The sequence below is a fragment of the Paroedura picta genome, chromosome 2, assembly GCF_049243985.1.
Source record: "Paroedura picta isolate Pp20150507F chromosome 2, Ppicta_v3.0, whole genome shotgun sequence".
In the NCBI taxonomy this organism is placed as follows: Eukaryota; Metazoa; Chordata; class Lepidosauria; order Squamata; family Gekkonidae; genus Paroedura; species Paroedura picta.
The window spans coordinates 86,082,944-86,108,824 of NC_135370.1; the positions used below are offsets into that span (position 1 = coordinate 86,082,944).

The 25,881-nt window shown below is 50.7% G+C and overlaps 2 protein-coding genes across 2 annotated transcripts; both read right to left on the reverse strand.

The window, feature by feature from the left end:
• Positions 1-1,537: 1,537 nt before the first annotated feature.
• On the reverse strand, positions 1,538-13,965 carry LOC143829884 (uncharacterized). The gene is made up of 4 exons (XM_077321443.1): positions 13,469-13,965; positions 12,112-12,324; positions 3,152-3,254; positions 1,538-2,018 (listed from the first exon to the last, which is right to left on the reverse strand). The coding sequence occupies exons 1-4, from the start codon at positions 13,818-13,820 to the stop codon at positions 1,841-1,843; spliced, it is 846 nt and encodes a 281-aa protein (XP_077177558.1). The 5' UTR covers positions 13,821-13,965; the 3' UTR covers positions 1,538-1,840.
• A 92-nt stretch (positions 13,966-14,057) lies between these two features.
• Positions 14,058-20,572, reverse strand: LOC143828917 (uncharacterized). Its single transcript, XM_077319078.1, has 8 exons — positions 20,027-20,572; positions 19,094-19,657; positions 18,448-18,936; positions 17,434-17,997; positions 16,788-17,276; positions 15,774-16,337; positions 15,047-15,616; positions 14,058-14,677 (listed from the first exon to the last, which is right to left on the reverse strand). Exons 1-8 carry the CDS (start codon positions 20,457-20,459, stop codon positions 14,058-14,060), a joined length of 4,293 nt encoding a protein of 1,430 aa, XP_077175193.1. The 5' UTR covers positions 20,460-20,572.
• Positions 20,573-25,881: the final 5,309 nt, after the last annotated feature.

A 25,881-nucleotide genomic window follows, 5' to 3' on the forward strand; every position in this document is an offset into this window, starting at 1 on the left:
TGAGCTAGATGGGGGTGAACAAACTGAAATTTAATCCAGTCAAGAAAGGAGTGCTGTTCATCAACAATATGAGTAATTGGAGAGTCGTAGTTATGATGGTTTCATTAGATGGGCCAGTGTTCCCTTGGAAGGCTAAGGTGTATTGTTTGGGTTGTGTTTGGAGTCAGACCCATGATTGCTCCTCGATCTTCAGGTGTAAGCAGTGACCAAGTAGTTCTTTTTACCCTTTTCAGCTGGTATATTGGCTGTACCTTTTCCAAGATGAAGAGGGTCTGGCCACAGGTACTTGCTCCTTAGGGACATCCACACTGGGTATCTTTTTATGAAGCTGCTTTTTGAAGACTGTTCACAAACTTTCCAGAATGCTGTTTCTAATAGAAGCAAACTACCAAGAAGATTCTTTAACTACTCTGAACTGGGTCTGGACATGAACTAACAACTGGTGCAATAATACAGTGTGTCAGTTTTGTACCTTTGAATTCCAAAATGGCTCAGGACCTTAAGAATCATTTTCCATATGAATCTTATCTGGACACTATAGAATACTATACAATAATGGTGCTTTGACTTAATCTACCAAAAAGTCTGGGCCATTCTGCACCCGATTTAAAAAGTGAGAGGCTTAGAGTTTGTAAATGCCTTTTTTTTGGCGTTTTGCACAATGTCCTGAACATCCAGCGTGACATCTGCAAACTGGCTGCAACATCCTCCATTTTATATCGCTTGCATGGAAATCCACAAAAGTGGATTACCCCTGCGAAGTAGTGCTAGCATGTTGAGAGCAGCCAGCAATACATTCACACAAGACACATGCATTACTAAAGTGGCTGAAGTAGCAAGATTTCTAACCCCAATGCCCACCCTCGAGCCCGCCTCCCTTTCTCTTCACCTGGAACAGGGCTTTCTTTTTTAAAAACTGACTGGACCAATGAATAGATGCACAATTGCCAAGTAAGGTACACAGAGCCCAGTAAGTATGTCTGTTCCCCAACCCCCCCCCCTCAAATTTTTAAAGTTTCAAGGCTCCAGATTTCAAGAGGGATTACAGTAAAAGGAGCCCAATGCATCCATGAATTCATGCATATTCATTTAAACTAATAGGTTTAAAAAGAAAAAACTTTGTGTCCCCATCCTAATCACATCCACCATCACATTTTCAAAGGTCTGCCCACTCAGGCAGTGTAGTGTAGTGGTGAAGAGTAATGGCATCTAATCTGGAGAACTGGAGCCAGATGGGTAACCTTGGACTAGTCACAGTTCCCTCACAGCCCCATTTATTGCACAGGGTGTCTGTTGTGGAGAGAGGAAAGGAGAGGTATTTGTAAACTGCTTTGGGATTCCTTCAGGTAGTGAAAAGTAGGGTAGACAAAACAAGCTCTTTTTCATCAACATCTCCCATCAACAGCTCTACTGGCTGAGTTTTAAGTAATATCTGTTTTCCTTTTCCGTGCTTAATGAGTTTTGCTTTCTTAGAGTCACAGGGAAATTCTATAGCGGAAATAGGAAATATGAACACAGTACAGAATAGACAAAGGGGTTGCACAAATGTAGTCAATGCTTTATCACCATTAGTAATCAGAATAACTAGCTAATATTTTAATTACATTAACTATTTTACAGTTGAGAAGACATTACTTCGATGAGAACTTTCTGCACAAGTCATATACTGTGAGTTGCTTGATGTATAAAGCAAGTGGAATATATCAGTAATGTATTCCCAGTGGCCTTCCCAAAGACTGGAAGATGGTTGTAAACAAGAAAGAGGTTCTAGTGTTGTATGCTGCCTGTATTGTAAGTGGTAATCCAACTTCTTGAAGAAGTCTCTTCTTGGCTGGGCTGGCTAGTGTGAGCATCCATCGTAGTTGCATTTGCAGTCTCCAAATATGATGATTTCCGTGATGAGATTGTGTCCTGGATTATCTGGGTCTGGGCAAGGCATGGTCACCTCCTTCTTATAGTAGGTGAGTGGCATGCAGCACCCACATGTCACATCTATAGTCATCTTGGTAATATTCGGCCTGTAAGAGAAGAGTTTGGGTTTAGATAGTCTCTGACATCTTCTGTTCTCTGTTTCATACAGGCAAAAGCTTCAGGGGGGAGAGGAAGAAGTCAGGGAGAAGGCTAAGGTAACTACTCTCTAGCAGCTTCTTTGCTGCATACATGGGAGGTTTGCTTTGTTTTATAAATGAATATTTTGATGAACCCGCACATCTTAGGAATCAGTATGAAATAATATGGTCATGGTATGAGCTATTAAACAAATATTTCTCACTTCCACATTAGGAGTGTACTTTTTTACATTAAAATTTGTGAAGGAAAGTCTATATGTTAAGGATCACTTCCGTTTAAAAAAAACCCAAAGAGCCTCTTGTAGCGCAGGGTGGTAAGGCAGCAGAAATGCTGTCAGAAGCTGTCTGCCCATGAGGTTGGGAGTTCGATCCCAGCAGCCGGCTCAAGGTTGACTCAGCCTTCCATCCTTCCGAGGTCGGTAAAATGAGTACCCAGCTTGCTGGGGGGTAAACGGTCATGACTGGGGAAGGCACTGGCAAACCTTCCCGTATTGAGTCTGCCATGAAAACGCTAGAGGGCCTAACCCCAAGGGTCAGACATGACCCGGTGCTTGCACAGGAGATACCTTTACCTTTACCTTTAACCCCCATGAAGTGGCCCCACTGCACTGCCTGCACCAACTTGCAGCTTCCTCAAATGGTTTCCAAAGCAGTCCTGGCTTTCCCCTTCTTCACTGGCATAAAAGATATTTCAGAGGAGCCCAGTAATTTAACTTGCCATGCCCAAAGTGTGATATCATTCCTTCACCAGATAGTATGGACGAAGCAGGAGAAACAGCAAAGAGACAGAGCCTGCAGATGGCAATGCAGTAAAGGTTACTAGAAGTATAACTCCCTCTAGCTGGGGATATTCTTCCAGAGTAGCTGGCGGCGGATGCCTCTTCAGGCTGGAGGCCTGGGAGGGCAGCAGGATTTTACAAGCTTCTAGACAAAGAGGAGGAGGACTTGCAAGACATTTTGCTGGCAGGTGGAAATAGGTCTCTCCAGAAATGTCCCACTGGATCTAACCTATATTTAATCCACTACTACTACAGTGGATACAAAACTAAAAAGGGCGATTGTTGTCCCCCATGAATTCTTACTTTGTTGAGGATGGACACATTCCTTCACAACGGGTCAAGGTGACGTTTTTAACACAACCCTTGTAAATCACTTGCTCTTCATATTCGACTGGGCTGCATTTTTCTGTCAAACAAAGTAAAAAACATAAAAGTAGCACTAGAAGCATACATTTTCTTTTTGGAACAGATAGGTAACAGCTACTTCTCAGTTGGTATAATCTACCACCCCTAAAGTAAGGGGAAGCACAGGGTAGCAAATATCAGTTTCAGCTGAGTTTATAGCTGTCTTAGAGTCAACATTTATTTTAAAATTCTAATGCTATGAGATCCTGTATGGAAAAGGCAACTAAATGTATGATCTCAATAACTTTTTTCTATGGCTATGTAAGGCTGCGTGTTTATTTAATTTACTTTATATTCCAACAACTACTAGATTCCTCTTAGAAAAGAGTGACAAGTGGAGTACCCCAAGGATCTGTCCAGGGGCCTGTGTTGTTCAACATATTTATAAATGATTTAGATGAGGGATTAGAGGGGATGCTTATTAAATTTGCAGACGATACTAAACTGGGAGGGGTAGCAAATACAACTGAAGCCAGAATCAGAATACAGGATGATCTTGATAGGCTCGAGAAGTGGGCTAAACTGAATAAAATGAAGTTCAATAGGGACAAATGTAAAGTTCTGCATTTAGGTAGGAAAAACCAAATACATCAGTATAGGATGGGGGAGACTTGTCTTGGCAGTAGCACGTGCGAAAAGGATCTAGGAGTCTTAGTAGACCATATATTGGACATGAGTCAGCAGTGTGACTCGGTAGCTTAAAAGGCAAATGGGATTTTGGGCTGTATCAAACGGAGTATCATGTCCAGATCATGGAAGGTGTTGGTACCGCTTTACTCTGCTCTGGTTCGGCCTCACTTGGTGTCCTGTGTTCAGTTTTGGGCACTCCAGTTGAAGAGAGATGTAGACAAACTGGAGCGTGTCCAGAGGAGGGCAACAAAGATGGTGAGGGGTTTGGAGACCAAGACATATGAAGAAAGGTTGGGGGAGCTTGGTCTGTTTAGCCTGGAGAGGAGACGACTGAGAGGGGATTTGATAACCATCTTCAAGTATTTAAAAGGCTGCCATGTAGAGGATGGAGCAGAATTGTTCTCTCTTGCCCCGGAGGGACAGACCACAACAAATGGGATGAAATTGATTCAAACAAAATTCTGTCTAAACATCAGGAAGAAGTTCCTGACAGAGTGGAATAGGCTTCCTTGGGAGGTAGTGGGTTCTCCATCTTTGGAAATTTTTAAACAGAGGCTGGATAGCCATCTGACAGAAAGGCTGATTCTGTGACAGCTTAAGGGGTGTCAGGTTATAGTGGATGAGCAATAAGGTTGTGAGTATCCTGCATAGTGCAGGGGGTTGGACTAGATGACCCAGGCGGTCCCTTCCAACTCTATTATTCTGTGATTCAATGATTTACTGCATCTACTCAAATAATAGTGGTCTGAACCAATCTACCCCCAAATTTAATCCCCTGTTATTGGTGATCGGTATGTAATGCTAAAGCATAGTTTGGTGTTCCGTGGCTGAGCCTCATCTTCACGTGCTCCTTCTCCCCTCCCACTGCATGCTTAATATTCAGTCACCTTGCTGTTTAGTGCATATGAATACATGGTCTTAGGCCCTAAGCCAGGATTGCAAACCACAACTCAATCAGTTAAACCATTGCAGAGCTTTAGAATCATAGAATCATAGAGTTGGAAGGGGCCATTCAGGCCATCTAGTCCAACTCCCTGCTCAATGCAGGATCAGCCCTAAGCATCCTAAAGCATCCAAGAAAAGTGTGTATCCAACCTTTGCTTGGAGACTGCCAGTGAGGGGGAGCTCACCACCTCCTTAGGCAGCCTATTCCACTGCTGAACTACTCTGACTGTGAAAATTTTCTTCCTGATATCTAGCCTATATCGTTGTACTTGAAGTTAAAACCCATTACTGTGTGTCCTCTCCTCCGCAGCCAACAGAAACAGCATCCTGCCCTCCTCCAAGTGACAACCTTTCAAATACTTAAAGAGGGCTATCATGTCCCCTCTCAACCTCCTTTTCTCCAGGCTGAACATTCCCAAGTCCCTCAACCTATCTTCATAGGGACATCTTGGTCCCTTGGCCCCAGATCATCTTCGTCGCTCTCCTCTGTACCCTTTCAATTTTATCTACGTCCTTCTTGAAGTGAGGCCTCCAGAACTGCACACAGTACTCCAGGTCTGGTCTGACCAGTGCCGTATACAATGGAACCATGACATCTTGTGATTTTGATGTGATGCCCCTGTTGATACAGCCCAAAATGGCATTTGCCTTTTTAACCGCTGCATCACACTGCCTGCTCATATTTAGTTTACAATCCACAAGTACCCCAAGATCTCGTTCACACACAGTGTTACCTAGAAGCGTATCCCCCATCCAGTAGGCTTGCTTTTCATTTTTCTGACCCAGATGCAGAACTTTACACTTATCTTTATTAAATTGCATCTTGCTCTCATTTGCCCATTTTTCCATTGTGTTCACATCTCGTTGAACTCTGTCTCTATCTTCCGGAATATTTGCCAGTCCTCCCAATTTGGTGCCATCTGCAAACTTGATGAGTAGTCCCTCCACCCCCTCATCTAGATCATTAATAAATATGTTAAAAAGTACCGGTCCGAGCCCCGAGCCCTGAGGTGCCCCGCTACTCACCTCTCTCCAGTCTGATGAAACACCATTGACAACAACTCTTTTGAGTGCGGTTCTCTAACCAATTCCCTATCCACCTAATTATCTGAAAATCCAGATTGCAGTCCTTCAACTTATCCATCAGAACATCATGGGGAACCTTGTCAAAAGCTTTACTAAAATCCAAGTAAATGACATCAACCTTAGCCTCCCCTCCTTTCATCCTTAGCCTCCCCTCCTGCCAGCAGGAATCTGCCTATAGTGACTAACTTAATATTTTGCTATTGCCTTATGCATCTCTGAATAAGGTCTCCAGCTATTTTGTCCATCAGAAATCTCACAATAAGGTGCTATCAAACTGCACTAAACCAGCAAAAACAAAAAAGACTGATGGATACCAGTTAAATTAGCTTGCCAGGGGTTTAAAGAGCCCGTTATTGACAGCAATACCTAGGATCACTTAAAATTTCAGAATGAAGCCTAAATGCTACAAGACTCGGGGTTGCTTCTCCCTTTAAATTTGGTGCACAGCTTCTAATACCTGAGTCCAGAAACATGCTGACTAAGAATGGAATGTGTTGAGTGCTGCTGCTCAGTGGTTGAGTGTATGTGTCTTAAGGAACACATCTCAGTTTCCATGCCTAGCAGTGCTAGTAAAAGAATCTCAGGTAGGAGGCGTTGGGGAAAGCCCTACCTCCATAGGAAAGCATCTGCCTACCACAGGAGATCACACTGATCAAGGTGGCTTGAGGCTCTGACTCAGGGTAAGGCTATTTCATGTGCCTGTACATGTACATTGAAGCAAAAACTTGCTTAATACTTTTTCTGGTAACTGTTTGCAATTTCTCCAAGAAAAATGGATCAAAACTTTATATGCACACTTCATAACTGACCCAAAGTAATGTAATGTGCTTCAGTTTACAGTCTGTTATTATGCTGAACACAGAAGTGGTAGCATGTATATTTCAAGGAGTTCTTGCTTACTACCACAACTATCCTAAACACAGTGTTCCCTTGGAAGGCTGTGTAACTACATAACAAACATTTACATTTGCATGTCTGACGGGAGCACACCAACCCTTCTAGACCCTACAGAAGAGAGAAGAGTAATGCTGGAAGCTGTATACAAGGAAGCCTCGCAATACTTGTGTTTGTTTGCACCAATTTTTCTATATGTTTTCTTTGTCAGCATCTCTTATTGCCAGTGATCAAGACTGGTGTGTGCACAGCAAGATCCTTCTGTTTTGTATTCAAACAGGAACACTCTGGAGGCTCACTTCCCAATTGGCTATTGCAACAACCCATTGCAGTAAGTTGCTATTGTTGTACTAGTACAGGGGTAGCCAAACTGTGGCCCTCCAGATGTCCATGGACTACAATTCCCAGGAGCCCCTGCCAGTGAAACAGGGACTCCTGGGAATTGTAGTCCATGGACATTTGGAGGGCCGCAGTTTGACTACCCCTGTACTAGTAAGTAGCATTTTGCCACATGATATTACTTGTGTCAACATAAGCTGTTTGTGCAAAGTAGTTCAAAACAGGGCTGGTCTATTTTTTCGTATTTTGTTGTCAGGCAGATATAGAAACTGTAATTTTTAATTTCCAAAATATTTTAAGTTTGAGGGAAAGTCAAGCGATCTCTGGCTAAAAAGCACAATTTTGAATGAATATTCTGTCAGGGCTGATTAGAATTATAGGCTGAAAGCAGCTGACTAACATTTCACATAGAGAGGATGATCTATTGTGTACATACAAGTGAGAATAGATTTTCTCATATGGAGGATGGAGCAGAATTGTTCTCTCTTGCCCCAGAGGGACAGACCAGAACAAATGGGATGAAATTAATTCAAAAGAAATTCCATCTAAACATCCAGAAGAAGTTCCTGACAGTTAGAGCAGTTTCTCAGTGGAACAGGCTTCCTTGGGAGGTGGTGGGTTCTCCATCTTTGAAAATTTTTAAGCAGAGGCTAGATAGTCATCTGATGGAGAGGCTGATTCTGTGAAGGCTCAAGGGGGTGGCAGGTTACAGTGGATGAGCAATAGGGATGTGAAGTGTCCTGCATAGTGTAGGGGGTTGGTCTAGATGACCCATGAGGTCCCTTCCAAGTCTATGATTCTATGATTCTATTCTCAGTCAAATGCAGTGTGGTCACCATTGTACGAACCTTTCCTGCTTCTTTGATGTGCTCTAATTATACTGTTTTTATTTTTAAAATAATAACAATACTCTAGAAGAATAACCACTGGAACTATAACTTCACACACAAGACACAGGCACCTTGCCAGCTGGAGGACACCCTTCCTATGTTTTGATCTCTGTTGGACACACAACTACCCAAGAGTTTCATATTATCTTACATGCATTGACATTGACAAGGACAGGCAAAAAGTTGGCAAAGGATCAGTGAACCTTTGTACCCTCAAAACTTGCTGGACACAGTAGTTGAACCTCAGTTCTATCGTGCACAGCTTATTTCCAGACAAGTAGAAATATAGACAATTTATCCACCCACCCCAATTACATCAAAGGGTACACTTACAGAAAAATATATGTTATTTGGGCAAATGTGTATTTGCTGACAGAATGGGGAGGAGGGAGTCATAAGAAGGGTGGGCAAATATGAAAAGGGATATCACTTTTTCTTAAATAAATACATTTTCCAAGCATTGTTTCTGTTCCATGTGAACCACCCTGAGCCTCAGGGGAGGTTGGTATACAAATATAATAGCTAACTAAATATGTCAATTTTTATTTTATTTATTTATTTTTAAATTTCTAGACTGCTCCTATTGGCATAGCTGTCTCGGGGTGATTTACAACACAGTTTAAAAAAATACAATAGCAGTTTAAAACATTAAGACAAAATAATTGACATTAATTTCCCCTTGAAAAAGTGCCCCAGGCTGAATGCTACCTCTTGGTCTCAGTCTGCCTCTGAAGCCCAGCTAGGGCACAAACTTTCAACAGACTGGAATGGGTATGTTGGCAAAGGAGAACTGGTTGGCAGGAAGAAAGCTGAGCATCCCTCTTATCATCTGCCCACTCTCCCTTACAATTGCTACCGCCAACTCCTACGTTAATTTTTACAAGGGTACCACAGGGTTATAAATCATTTTTCCCCTTTAAAATTTAATTAAAATTATTTCCATGATAGTATTATGTTTCCATACATTTCTCTTCATAAGGTTTTAGCAAGAGACCACTGCAAGTTTACATTCCTCAAGAGTGACATAAACTAGTCTTTACCAAAGTATTTCCCTTCACTGATACAGAATGGAATGTTCATACTATAATTTGTGGGAATAAACCTGTAAAAAAAATATAAGAAAAAGAGTTTGTCCTGATATGCCGCTTTTCTCTACTTGAAGGAGTCTCAAAGCGGCCTTCCCTTTCCTCTCCTCAAAACAGACACCCTGTGAGATGGGCGAGGCTGAAAGAGCCCGGATATCACTGCTCGGTCAGTGCTGTGGCAACCCCAAGGTCACCCAGCTGGTTACACGTGGGGGAGCACGGAATCAAGCCTGGCTTGCCAGATTAGAAGTCCGCGCTTCTAACCACTACACCAAACTGATTCCCAAACATGGCTCGATAAGCTATTGGTAATTCATTTTAATTCGTTGTGTTGTTTTATGGTTTCTGTATATTGTTTAAAAATTAGCAGTGGAATTCAGTACATTTTCAGATGGGAACGTTGAAAAAGAATCTGTCAGAAAAAGTTTGGTGTTTTATGCTAAATTTGAAAGTAATGTGCTTTAGAAATACATTCTCATTTCAGTAAAGGCTATCTTTAAATAGGACAGGGTCCTATTAAATAAAAGAGTAAGGCCACCTGGGGAGGAGTTAGGGCGGGCCCTGTCCAGGATAAAAACTCAGAGGGCCCAATCAGGAGCCGCGAAGCGGCTCCTGATTGGGCCCCCCGAGTGTCCATCCAGGGCCAAGCAGCCAATGGGGAGGCGCGCAAAGTGCCTTCCTATTGGCCCCTCACCAGGACAGACCAAAATTCCATTCACCCAGCCCAGTCTGGCTGCCAGTCTGCTCCTGACCACCGCAGGGAGAGGAGGTCAGTAGGGCTGCCAAGGGGGATGAGAACAGAGGCTGCACCAGCCCTTTTCGCCCCAAGGCTGTCCTAACTGTCATGTCCAACTGCAAATTGCCTCAGAGCGCTGACAGAGCTGGCAGGAGGCTGCAGAGGGCTCCCCCTCCCCCCTCCCTTCAGGCCTGCTGGGAAGGAGCCTCTGACAGGCCCTGACTGAGGGGAGGGAGGCCTTTCCAAGAGCAACGCAGGGGAGCCTGAGGGCCTTCCTTTTGAGGGGGGGGGGACTTTCCCCTTCTGCCAAACAGTTGCCTGACAGGGAGGCCACAGAAAAGCCCCTTCTCACTTAAAATACTGCTCCGGCCGGGGGTTAGACACAGCCAAGCCATGTGTCTTTCTTCTTTGCAACTCTCTGCAGATTTCAGGCCACTGCACAGCGTTATTCTGCAGAGGAAGCTGGCTCTTTTGTCTCCTGTTTCATCTGTACAACAACCCTGTGCAGTAGGCCTCAAGTCTTTCAATTCAACAACAACCTGTGTGGGAAGCTTTAAATGTTTCTTCTCTACCACAACCCTGTCCAAAGTAGCCCTTTCTGCCTGGGGAGCTGATCTTTATACTCTGCAGGTGAGCTGTAATTCCAGGAGCTCTCCAGGCCACACCTGGAGGTTGGCTACCCCTGGGTTGGAAATATTCCTGGAGGTTTGGAGGTGGGACTTCAAAATCGTACAATGCCTCAGTCCAGCCTTCAAATGAGCCATTTTTGCCTGCAGTTGGTAGGGAGTGGTGCAGGAGTGTCCCTCCTGGCCTATGGGTTATGGCCAGCCCTTATCAGTAACTGTTTGTATTCTGGGGTGCAGACAGGCAGACCAGCATCAGTCCTGTGAGTCTGGAAAGTGCAGGAAGATCTAAATAAATATTTACAGCCTGAAACTAAATAGAGAACAAGTAAATGTCTGGAGACACATCATAACTGAAATGGTCACTGGCAAATAACCTTGGCCTGGCAAATAAAAAAACAGTATTAAAAACCTTACTAAGGTCAAGACTGCTGTGCACAGACAGTCTTCCTCTTAGGGTTGCCAGCTTCCCTGTGAGGCTCGCTACACCACCTCCCTCATGGGGAGTCTGCTATGGGGAGAGAAGGGGAAGACGATTGGAAAATGCTTTGAGACATCTGAGGCCTGCTGGGTCACTGCGGCCCATTCCCAGTTCTCTCAGATCTCTCACTACCCTACATACCTCACAGGTTGACTGTTGTGGAGAGACAAATGGAAAAGGTGTTTGTAAACCGCTTTGAGACTCCTTTGGGTAGTAAGCAATAGGGTACAAAAATCCGTTCTTTGAAGGAGCAACCATGAAAGAAGCATTTGGGCACATAACATTTTACCAACAGTGAAAATATGGGAGACAGAAGGAACAGGGTGAACACCTGTGTACTGTGACTACCCCATGTGTATTAGGGCAGAGGGGCATTTCGGTGAATGTGGCCTAATTCACACAAGAAGGGAAATGACGTAGAACTGGGGGGAATTGGTTGCCATGTCATCTTCCCCTAAGAAGAGTCTCCAGTCTGATTTTCCCTTCACATATCTGAGGACATGGCTCTGGAAAGCTCATCTGTAACCACTATGCCACAATTCCCAAAGGTCAGTCCTCTCCCACAATCAACGAACATTCCACACCACAGGTTCTTGACACCCATATCTCCACACCCATGGCCTCATTTGCCACCATGCCACCACAACTTCCCACACAACACACATGACAACCCCATGCCCTTACAGACTGGACAACTCCTCCCCTTCCTCTTCCCACTGCCAAGCTCTAGCGCCCGTTGTATTCTTGGAGACAACGGGCTTTGCCCCTAGTTAATTAATAATATTATACTAATTTTGAAGCATACATTGATTGTTACTTAGATGTTTGTTCTTCAGTATTTTCTGCATCACTATAATGTATGTATCAATTGCAGATTTTCTCTACCCCTCTTTATATTACGAGCTGCCTTCTCCAATCAAGGGCACAATTATTAGGGAAATTCTGGAAAAGTGATAGAACGTGAATCTAGATTTTTAAACAAATATTGTGAAGGGAGCAGTAAACCTTAAAAGATAAAGAAATGTGTGTAAAAATATTTCTAAAGGGTATAAAATGATACTTTAATATCACAGAAAAAATGTCCTTTAGAAAAACAAAAAAAAATTACACACATAAAAAAGGATATAGAAAACAGAACAAAAGACTTACCAGGTGATCTTGAAGATGTATATACTGTGGAAAACTTTGTCACAATAGTAGAAGTGGTAGGAACAGTCCTTGTTCCACTAGTAATTGTAGGAAAGGTTTTGGGAGAGATCGTTAACATGGTTGAAGAAGTAGTTCTTGATGTCACAAATGGAGATGTGGTTGGAGTTGTGCTTGTCGTATTGCTGGGTGCAGTCGTCTTTTGAAAAGTGGTAGCTATGAAAAAGCAAGCATCTCAGTATGAACGGAGAAACAGAAAACTAAAAAGGGACAAAGCAGAAGCACGGCAACAAGCTAAATTTGAACTCAGAGAAAGCAAATGCCTCTACATATCCACAGAAATGGTCTCATACCTAAGAATTGAAACTCGGTGAGAAAAAAACAGGGAATACAAGAAAGTAACAGTACAAACGGGAAATAAGAAATTTTCTTTAAAGAGGCAATAGACCCGGAAAAAATGGAGGGGTTGAAAAACTTAGTTCTCCTAATCATCTGGCAAACAGGAAGCAGGATAAAAAAATTATGAGACCGAAATACAAACAGATACGTACTACCAGGAGGCAAATACCAGACCTGCTTGCGATGCTTGTGGTAGATAAAATACTAGTAGATAAAAGTGTATGACTTTCTACGGTGCTAAAGGAAGAAGACATAGACAGAGAACTCGTGGAAGTGGAGGTTGAGGTAGCAGTACTGGGTGACATGGTAGGCCTTGTGGGATGAGGTGGAATCATGGAGAGTGTGGAAACAGGGCTGCTCTGTGGGATCGTTGTGGGAGTGGAGTTTGGTGTGCTGGGTGGGGCGGAGTTCATTGACACGGTTGTTCTGAATGTAGTGGATGACGAGGTGGTTGGTGTTGTGTGAGTCGTGCTGCTGGGGGCTCTGCTTGGCGGAGATGTGGTGGCTAGAAAGGTTTGCCAGTGTGGCTAGCCGGTTGGGGTCAAGGCAGCTGTCACGGCACATAGGAAGGGGAAGAAACTCAAACGGATCCTTTCCGCTGCGTGCCACGTACCAGTCTCTCTTCATGCCCGTGGGCAACCTCATCCTGGTTAACTAGGTGCCTGCCATCCCAGCGGAAAGGGAAATCCCACGTGATTCCCTGCTGGGAAGCACAAGCAGGCGTGCAACACTTCCTCTCCGGGGTGAAAGGCTACCTGCTCAATTGTTGCGGAGGATGCCCTGGACGTATTTGGAGAACTACCGCCCCAGATTCTGCCCTCTGTCATATCACAGAAGAAAGACGTGGTGGTGATGGGGCCAGATCGCCAGTGTGGCTAGCCGGTTGGGGTCAAGGCAGCTGTCACGGCACAAGGGAAGGGGAAGAAACCCAAACGGATCCTTTCCGCCGCGTGCCACTTACCAGTCTTGCTTGTGATGCTAGTGGTGGGAGTGCTCGAAGTGGTGGGAGTCGTGGGCGTTTCCGTGGTGCGGGGGTGAGTTGAGACAGGCGTTGTGCTGGTAGGAGTGCTCACAGGAGTGCTGGTGGAAGTGGAAGTGGAGGTGGCAGTTGGGGTGGCGGTACTGGGTGGCATGGTAGTCCTTGTGGTGGGATGTGGTGCTTTGTGGGACGTGCTAGGTGGTAGCGTAACTGTGGGTGTGGGGATGATGATTCTGGTGGATGTGGTGGCAGGGGATGATGCCGTGGTGGGGGTTGTTTGCGTAGTGGGCGGGACAGTGGTGGACGGGGTGTAGACATGGCTGCTTGGCGGCATTGTGGTGGGAGTCGTTTTTGGCGTGCTGGGTGGGGCGGATTCCGTGGATGCGGTGGTTCTAGATGTCGTGGAGGAAGAGACGGTTGGAGTTGTACGTGTCGTACGGCTGGGAGCTGTGGTCGGTGGAGAAGTGGTGGCTGGAATCGGAAAGAAAAGTCATGCGTAGGGGTTGAGAGTGGAGCCCGGGCGGTCAGCTAAGGTCCTCAGGAGACCCACCTCCCCAGACCTGTCCCTCTATCACGCCAGAGAGAAAAGCTGTGATGGTGTTATCGCCAGATGCCTCGTCAAGCTAGTTTGCTGGGGCCAGTCAGCTTTCAGGGCAGTAGGGGGTAGGAAGGAACTAAAGCGGATGATTTCCGCCAGGTGCCGCTTACCAGTCCTGATTACGACGGTGGTGGTTGAAGGACTCGACGTGGTTGGAGTCGTGGGCGTTTCTGTGGTGTGGTGGCGCGTGGACACAGGCATTGTGCTGGTAGCAGTGCTCACTGGAGTGCTGGTAGAAGTGGAGGTGGAGGTTGGGGTTGCTGTACTGGGTGGCATGGTGGTCCTCGTAGTAGGAAGCGGTGCTTTGTGAGAGGTGCTAGGTGGTAGCGTAACTGTTGGGGTGGGGGTGCTGACTCTGGTGGATGTGGTTGAAGGGGATGTTACTGTGGTGGGGGTTGTTTGCCTTGTGGGGGGCACAGTGGTGGATGGTGTGGAAACAGGGCTGCTGTGCGAAGTCGTGGTGGGAGTGGTTTTTGGCGTGCTGGGTGGGGCGGATTCCGTTGACACGCTTGTTCTGGATGTAGTGGACGAAGATGTGGTTGGTGTTGTGTGCGTCGTGCTGCTGGGGGCGCTGCTCGACGGAGATGTGGTCGCTGGAAAGGTTTAAAAAAAGCCGTGCGTGAAGGCTGAGAAGAGAGGGCAGTCGAACAGCTAAGGACTGCAGACAAACATCCAGGGGGTCTCACATAAGAGAGAGGTCTCTCTTCATGCCCGTGGGCAACCTCATCCTGGTTAACTAGGTGCCTGCCATCCCAGCGGAAAGGGAAATCCCACGTGATTCCCTGCTGGGAAGCACAAGCAGGCGTGCAACACTTCCTCTCCGGGGTGAAAGGCTACCTGCTCAATTGTTGCGGAGGATGCCCTGGACGTATTTGGAGGACTACCGCCCCACATTCTGCCCTCTGTCATATCACAGAAGAAAGACGTGGTGGTGATGGGGCCAGATAACCAGTGTGGCTAGCCGGTTGGGGTCAAGGCAGCTGTCACGGCACAAGGGAAGGGGAAGAAACCCAAACGGATCCTTTCCGCCGCGTGCCACTTACCAGTCTTGCTTGTGATGCTAGTGGTGGGAGTGCTCGAAGTGGTGGGAGTCGTGGGCGTTTCCGTGGTGCGGGGGTGAGTTGAGACAGGCGTTGTGCTGGTAGGAGTGCTCACAGGAGTGCTGGTGGAAGTGGAAGTGGAGGTGGCAGTTGGGGTGGCGGTACTGGGTGGCATGGTAGTCCTTGTGGTGGGATGTGGTGCTTTGTGGGACGTGCTAGGTGGTAGCGTAACTGTGGGTGTGGGGATGATGATTCTGGTGGATGTGGTGGCAGGGGATGATGCCGTGGTGGGGGTTGTTTGCGTAGTGGGCGGGACAGTGGTGGACGGGGTGTAGACATGGCTGCTTGGCGGCATTGTGGTGGGAGTCGTTTTTGGCGTGCTGGGTGGGGCGGATTCCGTGGATGCGGTGGTTCTAGATGTCGTGGAGGAAGAGACGGTTGGAGTTGTACGTGTCGTACGGGTGGGAGCTGTGGTCGGTGGAGAAGTGGTGGCTGGAATCGGAAAGAAAAGTCATGCGTAGGGGTTGAGAGTGGAGCCCGGGCGGTCAGCTAAGGTTCTCAGGAGACCCACCTCCCCAGACCTGTCCCTCTATCACGCCAGAGAGAAAAGCTGTGATGGTGTTATGGCCAGATGCCTCGTCAAGCTAGCCTGCTGGCGGCCAGTCAGCTTTCAGGGCAGTAGGGGGTAGGAAGGAACTAAAGCGGATGATTTCCGCCAGGTGCCGCTTACCAGTCCTGATTACGACGGTGGTGGTTGAAGGACTCGACGTGGTTGGAGTCGTGGGCGTTTCTGTGGTGTGGTGGCGCGTGGACACAGGCATTGTGCTGGTAGCAGTGCTCACTGGAGTGCTGGTAGAAGTGGAGGTGGAGGTTGGGGTTGCTGTACTGGGTGGCATGGTGGTCCTCGTAGTAGGAAGCGGTGCTTTGCGAGAGGTGCTAGGTGGTAGCGTAACTGTTGGGGTGGGGGTGCTGACTCTGGTGGATGTGGTTGAAGGGGATGTTACTGTGGTGGGGGTTGTTTGCGTTGTGGGGGGCACAGTGGTGGATGGTGTGGAAACAGGGCTGCTGTGCGAAGTCGTGGTGGGAGTGGTTTTTGGCGTGCTGGGTGGGGCGGATTCCGTTGACACGCTTGTTCTGGATGTACTGGACGAAGATGTGGTTGGTGTTGTGTGCGTCGTGCTGCTGGGGGCGCTGCTCGGCAGAGATGTGGTCGCTGGAAAGGTTTAAAAAAAGCCGTGCGTGAAGGCTGAGAAGAGAGGGCAGTCGAACAGCTAAGGACTGCAGACAAACATCCAGGGGGTCTCACATAAGAGAGAGGTCTCTCTTCATGCCCGTGGGCAACCTCATCCTGGTTAACTAGGTGCCTGCCATCCCAGCGGAAAGGGAAATCCCACGTGATTCCCTGCTGGGAAGCACAAGCAGGCGTGCAACACTTCCTCTCCGGGGTGAAAGGCTACCTGCTCAATTGTTGCGGAGGATGCCCTGGACGTATTTGGAGGACTACCGCCCCACATTCTGCCCTCTGTCATATCACAGAAGAAAGACGTGGTGGTGATGGGGCCAGATAACCAGTGTGGCTAGCCAGTTGGGGTCAAGGCAGCTGTCACGGCACAAGGGAAGGGGAAGAAACCCAAACGGATCCTTTCCGCCGCGTGCCACTTACCAGTCTTGCTTGTGATGCTAGTGGTGGGAGTGCTCGAAGTGGTGGGAGTCGTGGGCGTTTCCGTGGTGCGGGGGTGAGTTGAGACAGGCGTTGTGCTGGTAGGAGTGCTCACAGGAGTGCTGGTGGAAGTGGAAGTGGAGGTGGCAGTTGGGGTGGCGGTACTGGGTGGCATGGTAGTCCTTGTGGTGGGATGTGGTGCTTTGTGGGACGTGCTAGGTGGTAGCGTAACTGTGGGTGTGGGGATGATGATTCTGGTGGATGTGGTGGCAGGGGATGATGCCGTGGTGGGGGTTGTTTGCGTAGTGGGCGGGACAGTGGTGGACGGGATGTAGACATGGCTGCTTGGCGGCATTGTGGTGGGAGTCGTTTTTGGCGTGCTGGGTGGGGCGGATTCCGTGGATGCGGTGGTTCTAGATGTCGTGGAGGAAGAGACGGTTGGAGTTGTACGTGTCGTACGGGTGGGAGCTGTGGTCGGTGGAGAAGTGGTGGCTGGAATCGGAAAGAAAAGTCATGCGTAGGGGTTGAGAGTGGAGCCCGGGCGGTCAGCTAAGGTCCTCAGGAGACCCACCTCCCCAGACCTGTCCCTCTATCACGCCAGAGAGAAAAGCTGTGATGGTGTTATGGCCAGATGCCTCGTCAAGCTAGCCTGCTGGCGGCCAGTCAGCTTTCAGGGCAGTAGGGGGTAGGAAGGAACTAAAGCGGATGATTTCCGCCAGGTGCCGCTTACCAGTCCTGATTACGACGGTGGTGGTTGAAGGACTCGACGTGGTTGGAGTCGTGGGCGTTTCTGTGGTGTGGTGGCGCGTGGACACAGGCATTGTGCTGGTAGCAGTGCTCACTGGAGTGCTGGTAGAAGTGGAGGTGGAGGTTGGGGTTGCTGTACTGGGTGGCATGGTGGTCCTCGTAGTAGGAAGCGGTGCTTTGCGAGAGGTGCTAGGTGGTAGCGTAACTGTTGGGGTGGGGGTGCTGACTCTGGTGGATGTGGTTGAAGGGGATGTTACTGTGGTGGGGGTTGTTTGCGTTGTGGGGGGCACAGTGGTGGATGGTGTGGAAACAGGGCTGCTGTGCGAAGTCGTGGTGGGAGTGGTTTTTGGCGTGCTGGGTGGGGCGGATTCCGTTGACACGCTTGTTCTGGATGTAGTGGACGAAGATGTGGTTGGTGTTGTGTGCGTCGTGCTGCTGGGGGCGCTGCTCGGCGGAGATGTGGTCGCTGGAAAGGTTTAAAAAAAGCCTTGCGTGAAGGCTGAGAAGAGAGGGCAGTCGAACAGCTAAGGACTGCAGACAAACATCCAGGGGGTCTCACATAAGAGAGAGGTCTCTCTTCATGCCCGTGGGCAACCTCATCCTGGTTAACTAGGTGCCTGCCATCCCAGCGGAAAGGGAAATCCCACGTGATTCCCTGCTGGGAAGCACAAGCAGGCGTGCAACACTTCCTCTCCGGGGTGAAAGGCTACCTGCTCAATTGTTGCGGAGGATGCCCTGGACGTATTTGGAGGACTACCGCCCCAGATTCTGCCCTCTGTCATATCACAGAAGAAAGACGTGGTGGTGATGGGGCCAGATCGCCAGTGTGGCTAGCCGGTTGGGGTCAAGGCAGCTGTCACGGCACAAGGGAAGGGGAAGAAACCCAAACGGATCCTTTCCGCCGCGTGCCACTTACCAGTCTTGCTTGTGATGCTAGTGGTGGGAGTGCTCGAAGTGGTGGGAGTCGTGGGCGTTTCCGTGGTGCGGGGGTGAGTTGAGACAGGCGTTGTGCTGGTAGGAGTGCTCACAGGAGTGCTGGTGGAAGTGGAAGTGGAGGTGGCAGTTGGGGTGGCGGTACTGGGTGGCATGGTAGTCCTTGTGGTGGGATGTGGTGCTTTGTGGGACGTGCTAGGTGGTAGCGTAACTGTGGGTGTGGGGATGATGATTCTGGTGGATGTGGTGGCAGGGGATGATGCCGTGGTGGGGGTTGTTTGCGTAGTGGGCGGGACAGTGGTGGACGGGGTGTAGACATGGCTGCTTGGCGGCATTGTGGTGGGAGTCGTTTTTGGCGTGCTGGGTGGGGCGGATTCCGTGGATGCGGTGGTTCTAGATGTCGTGGAGGAAGAGACGGTTGGAGTTGTACGTGTCGTACGGGTGGGAGCTGTGGTCGGTGGAGAAGTGGTGGCTGGAATCGGAAAGAAAAGTCATGCGTAGGGGTTGAGAGTGGAGCCCGGGCGGTCAGCTAAGGTTCTCAGGAGACCCACCTCCCCAGACCTGTCCCTCTATCACGCCAGAGAGAAAAGCTGTGATGGTGTTATGGCCAGATGCCTCGTCAAGCTAGCCTGCTGGCGGCCAGTCAGCTTTCAGGGCAGTAGGGGGTAGGAAGGAACTAAAGCGGATGATTTCCGCCAGGTGCCGCTTACCAGTCCTGATTACGACGGTGGTGGTTGAAGGACTCGACGTGGTTGGAGTCGTGGGCGTTTCTGTGGTGTGGTGGCGCGTGGACACAGGCATTGTGCTGGTAGCAGTGCTCACTGGAGTGCTGGTAGAAGTGGAGGTGGAGGTTGGGGTTGCTGTACTGGGTGGCATGGTGGTCCTCGTAGTAGGAAGCGGTGCTTTGCGAGAGGTGCTAGGTGGTAGCGTAACTGTTGGGGTGGGGGTGCTGACTCTGGTGGATGTGGTTGAAGGGGATGTTACTGTGGTGGGGGTTGTTTGCGTTGTGGGGGGCACAGTGGTGGATGGTGTGGAAACAGGGCTGCTGTGCGAAGTCGTGGTGGGAGTGGTTTTTGGCGTGCTGGGTGGGGCGGATTCCGTTGACACGCTTGTTCTGGATGTAGTGGACGAAGATGTGGTTGGTGTTGTGTGCGTCGTGCTGCTGGGGGCGCTGCTCGGCGGAGATGTGGTCGCTGGAAAGGTTTAAAAAAAGCCGTGCGTGAAGGCTGAGAAGAGAGTGCAGTCGAACAGCTAAGGACTGCAGACAAACATCCAGGGGGTCTCACATAAGAGAGAGGTCTCTCTTCATGCCCGTGGGCAACCTCATCCTGGTTAACTAGGTGCCTGCCATCCCAGCGGAAAGGGAAATCTCACGTGATTCCCTGCTGGGAAGCACAAGCAGGCGTGCAACACTTCCTCTCCGGGGTGAAAGGCTACCTGCTCAATTGTTGCGGAGGATGCCCTGGACGTATTTGGAGGACTACCGCCCCAGATTCTGCCCTCTGTCATATCACAGAAGAAAGACGTGGTGGTGATGGGGCCAGATCGCCAGTGTGGCTAGCCGGTTGGGGTCAAGGCAGCTGTCACGGCACAAGGGAAGGGGAAGAAACCCAAACGGATCCTTTCCGCCGCGTGCCACTTACCAGTCTTGCTTGTGATGCTAGTGGTGGGAGTGCTCGAAGTGGTGGGAGTCGTGGGCGTTTCCGTGGTGCGGGGGTGAGTTGAGACAGGCGTTGTGCTGGTAGGAGTGCTCACAGGAGTGCTGGTGGAAGTGGAAGTGGAGGTGGCAGTTGGGGTGGCGGTACTGGGTGGCATGGTAGTCCTTGTGGTGGGATGTGGTGCTTTGTGGGACGTGCTAGGTGGTAGCGTAACTGTGGGTGTGGGGATGATGATTCTGGTGGATGTGGTGGCAGGGGATGATGCCGTGGTGGGGGTTGTTTGCGTAGTGGGCGGGACAGTGGTGGACGGGGTGTAGACATGGCTGCTTGGCGGCATTGTGGTGGGAGTCGTTTTTGGCGTGCTGGGTGGGGCGGATTCCGTGGATGCGGTGGTTCTAGATGTCGTGGAGGAAGAGACGGTTGGAGTTGTACGTGTCGTACGGGTGGGAGCTGTGGTCGGTGGAGAAGTGGTGGCTGGAATCGGAAAGAAAAGTCATGCGTAGGGGTTGAGAGTGGAGCCCGGGCGGTCAGCTAAGGTTCTCAGGAGACCCACCTCCCCAGACCTGTCCCTCTATCACGCCAGAGAGAAAAGCTGTGATGGTGTTATGGCCAGATGCCTCGTCAAGCTAGCCTGCTGGCGGCCAGTCAGCTTTCAGGGCAGTAGGGGGTAGGAAGGAACTAAAGCGGATGATTTCCGCCAGGTGCCGCTTACCAGTCCTGATTACGACGGTGGTGGTTGAAGGACTCGACGTGGTTGGAGTCGTGGGCGTTTCTGTGGTGTGGTGGCGCGTGGACACAGGCATTGTGCTGGTAGCAGTGCTCACTGGAGTGCTGGTAGAAGTGGAGGTGGAGGTTGGGGTTGCTGTACTGGGTGGCATGGTGGTCCTCGTAGTAGGAAGCGGTGCTTTGCGAGAGGTGCTAGGTGGTAGCGTAACTGTTGGGGTGGGGGTGCTGACTCTGGTGGATGTGGTTGAAGGGGATGTTACTGTGGTGGGGGTTGTTTGCGTTGTGGGGGGCACAGTGGTGGATGGTGTGGAAACAGGGCTGCTGTGCGAAGTCGTGGTGGGAGTGGTTTTTGGCGTGCTGGGTGGGGCGGATTCCGTTGAAACGCTTGTTCTGGATGTAGTGGACGAAGATGTGGTTGGTGTTGTGTGCGTCGTGCTGCTGGGGGCGCTGCTCGGCGGAGATGTGGTCGCTGGAAAGGTTTAAAAAAAGCCGTGCGTGAAGGCTGAGAAGAGAGGGCAGTCGAACAGCTAAGGACTGCAGACAAACATCCAGGGGGTCTCACATAAGAGAGAGGTCTCTCTTCATGCCCGTGGGCAACCTCATCCTGGTTAACTAGGTGCCTGCCATCCCAGCGGAAAGGGAAATCCCATGTGATTCCCTGCTGGGAAGCACAAGCAGGCGTGCAACACTTCCTCTCCGGGGTGAAAGGCTACCTGCTCAATTGTTGCGGAGGATGCCCTGGACGTATTTGGAGGACTACCGCCCCAGATTCTGCCCTCTGTCATATCACAGAAGAAAGACGTGGTGGTGATGGGGCCAGATCGCCAGTGTGGCTAGCCGGTTGGGGTCAAGGCAGCTGTCACGGCACAAGGGAAGGGGAAGAAACCCAAACGGATCCTTTCCGCCGCGTGCCACTTACCAGTCTTGCTTGTGATGCTAGTGGTGGGAGTGCTCGAAGTGGTGGGAGTCGTGGGCGTTTCCGTGGTGCGGGGGTGAGTTGAGACAGGCGTTGTGCTGGTAGGAGTGCTCACAGGAGTGCTGGTGGAAGTGGAGGTGGCAGTTGGGGTGGCGGTACTGGGTGGCATGGTAGTCCTTGTGGTGGGATGTGGTGCTTTGTGGGACGTGCTAGGTGGTAGCGTAACTGTGGGTGTGGGGATGATGATTCTGGTGGATGTGGTGGCAGGGGATGATGCCGTGGTGGGGGTTGTTTGCGTAGTGGGCGGGACAGTGGTGGACGGGGTGTAGACATGGCTGCTTGGCGGCATTGTGGTGGGAGTCGTTTTTGGCGTGCTGGGTGGGGCGGATTCCGTGGATGCGGTGGTTCTAGATGTCGTGGAGGAAGAGACGGTTGGAGTTGTACGTGTCGTACGGGTGGGAGCTGTGGTCGGTGGAGAAGTGGTGGCTGGAATCGGAAAGAAAAGTCATGCGTAGGGGTTGAGAGTGGAGCCCGGGCGGTCAGCTAAGGTCCTCAGGAGACCCACCTCCCCAGACCTGTCCCTCTATCACGCCAGAGAGAAAAGCTGTGATGGTGTTATGGCCAGATGCCTCGTCAAGCTAGCCTGCTGGCGGCCAGTCAGCTTTCAGGGCAGTAGGGGGTAGGAAGGAACTAAAGCGGATGATTTCCGCCAGGTGCCGCTTACCAGTCCTGATTACGACGGTGGTGGTTGAAGGACTCGACGTGGTTGGAGTCGTGGGCGTTTCTGTGGTGTGGTGGCGCGTGGACACAGGCATTGTGCTGGTAGCAGTGCTCACTGGAGTGCTGGTAGAAGTGGAGGTGGAGGTTGGGGTTGCTGTACTGGGTGGCATGGTGGTCCTCGTAGTAGGAAGCGGTGCTTTGCGAGAGGTGCTAGGTGGTAGCGTAACTGTTGGGGTGGGGGTGCTGACTCTGGTGGATGTGGTTGAAGGGGATGTTACTGTGGTGGGGGTTGTTTGCGTTGTGGGGGGCACAGTGGTGGATGGTGTGGAAACAGGGCTGCTGTGCGAAGTCGTGCTGGGAGTGGTTTTTGGCGTGCTGGGTGGGGCGGATTCCGTTGACACGCTTGTTCTGGATGTAGTGGACGAAGATGTGGTTGGTGTTATGTGCGTCGTGCTGCTGGGGGCGCTGCTCGGCGGAGATGTGGTCGCTGGAAAGGTTTAAAAAAAGCCGTGCGTGAAGGCTGAGAAGAGAGGGCAGTCGAACAGCTAAGGACTGCAGACAAACATCCAGGGGGTCTCACATAAGAGAGAGGTCTCTCTTCATGCCCGTGGGCAAACTCATCCTGGTTAACTAGGTGCCTGCCATCCCAGCGGAAAGGGAAATCCCACGTGATTCCCTGCTGGGAAGCACAAGCAGGCGTGCAACACTTCCTCTCCGGGGTGAAAGGCTACCTGCTCAATTGTTGCTGAGGATGCCCTGGACGTATTTGGAGGACTACCGCCCCACATTCTGCCCTCTGTCATATCACCGAAGAAAGACGTGGTGGTGATGGGGCCAGATCGCCAGTGTGGCTAGCCGGTTGGGGTCAAGGCAGCTGTCACGGCACAAGGGAAGGGGAAGAAACCCAAACGGATCCTTTCCGCCGCGTGCCACTTACCAGTCTTGCTTGTGATGCTAGTGGTGGGAGTGCTCGAAGTGGTGGGAGTCGTGGGCGTTTCCGTGGTGCGGGGGTGAGTTGAGACAGGCGTTGTGCTGGTAGGAGTGCTCACAGGAGTGCTGGTGGAAGTGGAAGTGGAGGTGGCAGTTGGGGTGGCGGTACTGGGTGGCATGGTAGTCCTTGTGGTGGGATGTGGTGCTTTGTGGGACGTGCTAGGTGGTAGCGTAACTGTGGGTGTGGGGATGATGATTCTGGTGGATGTGGTGGCAGGGGATGATGCCGTGGTGGGGGTTGTTTGCGTAGTGGGCGGGACAGTGGTGGACGGGGTGTAGACATGGCTGCTTGGCGGCATTGTGGTGGGAGTCGTTTTTGGCGTGCTGGGTGGGGCAGATTCCGTGGATGCGGTGGTTCTAGATGTCGTGGAGGAAGAGACGGTTGGAGTTGTACGTGTCGTACGGCTGGGAGCTGTGGTCGGTGGAGAAGTGGTGGCTGGAATCGGAAAGAAAAGTCATGCGTAGGGGTTGAGAGTGGAGCCCGGGCGGTCAGCTAAGGTCCTCAGGAGACCCACCTCCCCAGACCTGTCCCTCTATCACGCCAGAGAGAAAAGCTGTGATGGTGTTATGGCCAGATGCCTCGTCAAGCTAGCCTGCTGGCGGCCAGTCAGCTTTCAGGGCAGTAGGGGGTAGGAAGGAACTAAAGCGGATGATTTCCGCCAGGTGCCGCTTACCAGTCCTGATTACGACGGTGGTGGTTGAAGGACTCGACGTGGTTGGAGTCGTGGGCGTTTCTGTGGTGTGGTGGCGCGTGGACACAGGCATTGTGCTGGTAGCAGTGCTCACTGGAGTGCTGGTAGAAGTGGAGGTGGAGGTTGGGGTTGCTGTACTGGGTGGCATGGTGGTCCTCGTAGTAGGAAGCGGTGCTTTGCGAGAGGTGCTAGGTGGTAGCGTAACTGTTGGGGTGGGGGTGCTGACTCTGGTGGATGTGGTTGAAGGGGATGTTACTGTGGTGGGGGTTGTTTGCGTTGTGGGGGGCACAGTGGTGGATGGTGTGGAAACAGGGCTGCTGTGCGAAGTCGTGGTGGGAGTGGTTTTTGGCGTGCTGGGTGGGGCGGATTCCGTTGAAACGCTTGTTCTGGATGTAGTGGACGAAGATGTGGTTGGTGTTGTGTGCGTCGTGCTGCTGGGGGCGCTGCTCGGCGGAGATGTGGTCGCTGGAAAGGTTTAAAAAAAGCCGTGCGTGAAGGCTGAGAAGAGAGGGCAGTCGAACAGCTAAGGACTGCAGACAAACATCCAGGGGGTCTCACATAAGAGAGAGGTCTCTCTTCATGCCCGTGGGCAACCTCATCCTGGTTAACTAGGTGCCTGCCATCCCAGCGGAAAGGGAAATCCCACGTGATTCCCTGCTGGGAAGCACAAGCAGGCGTGCAACACTTCCTCTCCGGGGTGAAAGGCTACCTGCTCAATTGTTGCGGAGGATGCCCTGGACGTATTTGGAGGACTACCGCCCCACATTCTGCCCTCTGTCATATCACAGAAGAAAGATGTGGTGGTGATGGGGCCAGATCGCCAGTGTGGCTAGCCGGTTGGGGTCAAGGCAGCTGTCACGGCACAAGGGAAGGGGAAGAAACCCAAACGGATCCTTTCCGCCGCGTGCCACTTACCAGTCTTGCTTGTGATGCTAGTGGTGGGAGTGCTCGAAGTGGTGGGAGTCGTGGGCGTTTCCGTGGTGCGGGGGTGAGTTGAGACAGGCGTTGTGCTGGTAGGAGTGCTCACAGGAGTGCTGGTGGAAGTGGAAGTGGAGGTGGCAGTTGGGGTGGCGGTACTGGGTGGCATGGTAGTCCTTGTGGTGGGATGTGGTGCTTTGTGGGACGTGCTAGGTGGTAGCGTAACTGTGGGTGTGGGGATGATGATTCTGGTGGATGTGGTGGCAGGGGATGATGCCGTGGTGGGGGTTGTTTGCGTAGTGGGCGGGACAGTGGTGGACGGGGTGTAGACATGGCTGCTTGGCGGCATTGTGGTGGGAGTCGTTTTTGGCGTGCTGGGTGGGGCGGATTCCGTGGATGCGGTGGTTCTAGATGTCGTGGAGGAAGAGACGGTTGGAGTTGTACGTGTCGTACGGCTGGGAGCTGTGGTCGGTGGAGAAGTGGTGGCTGGAATCGGAAAGAAAAGTCATGCGTAGGGGTTGAGAGTGGAGCCCGGGCGGTCAGCTAAGGTCCTCAGGAGACCTACCTCCCCAGACCTGTCCCTCTATCACGCCAGAGAGAAAAGCTGTGATGGTGTTATGGCCAGATGCCTCGTCAAGCTAGCCTGCTGGCGGCCAGTCAGCTTTCAGGGCAGTAGGGGGTAGGAAGGAACTAAAGCGGATGATTTCCGCCAGGTGCCGCTTACCAGTCCTGATTACGACGGTGGTGGTTGAAGGACTCGACGTGGTTGGAGTCGTGGGCGTTTCTGTGGTGTGGTG

What these genes read in the sequence shown, in the direction of transcription:
- LOC143829884 (XM_077321443.1), bottom strand. Translation starts at nt 13,820, where the DNA reads ATGCCGCCAAGCAGCCATGTCTACACCCCGTCCACCACTGTCCCGCCC. An exon ending in TAGCATCACAAGCAAGACTG is followed by an intron (nt 12,325 to 13,468) that starts GTAAGTGGCACG and finishes GCTTTTTCATAG; the next exon opens with CTACCACTTTTCAAAAGACG. An exon ending in TACATCTTCAAGATCACCTG is followed by an intron (nt 3,255 to 12,111) that starts GTAAGTCTTTTG and finishes TTTGTTTGACAG; the next exon opens with AAAAATGCAGCCCAGTCGAA.
- LOC143828917 (XM_077319078.1), bottom strand. Translation starts at nt 20,459, where the DNA reads ATGCCGCCAAGCAGCCATGTCTACACCCCGTCCACCACTGTCCCGCCC. An exon ending in AGCTGACTGGCCGCCAGCAG is followed by an intron (nt 15,617 to 15,773) that starts GCTAGCTTGACG and finishes TTCCGATTCCAG; the next exon opens with CCACCACTTCTCCACCGACC. An exon ending in AGCTGCCTTGACCCCAACCG is followed by an intron (nt 14,678 to 15,046) that starts GCTAGCCACACT and finishes AAACCTTTCCAG; the next exon opens with CGACCACATCTCCGTCGAGC.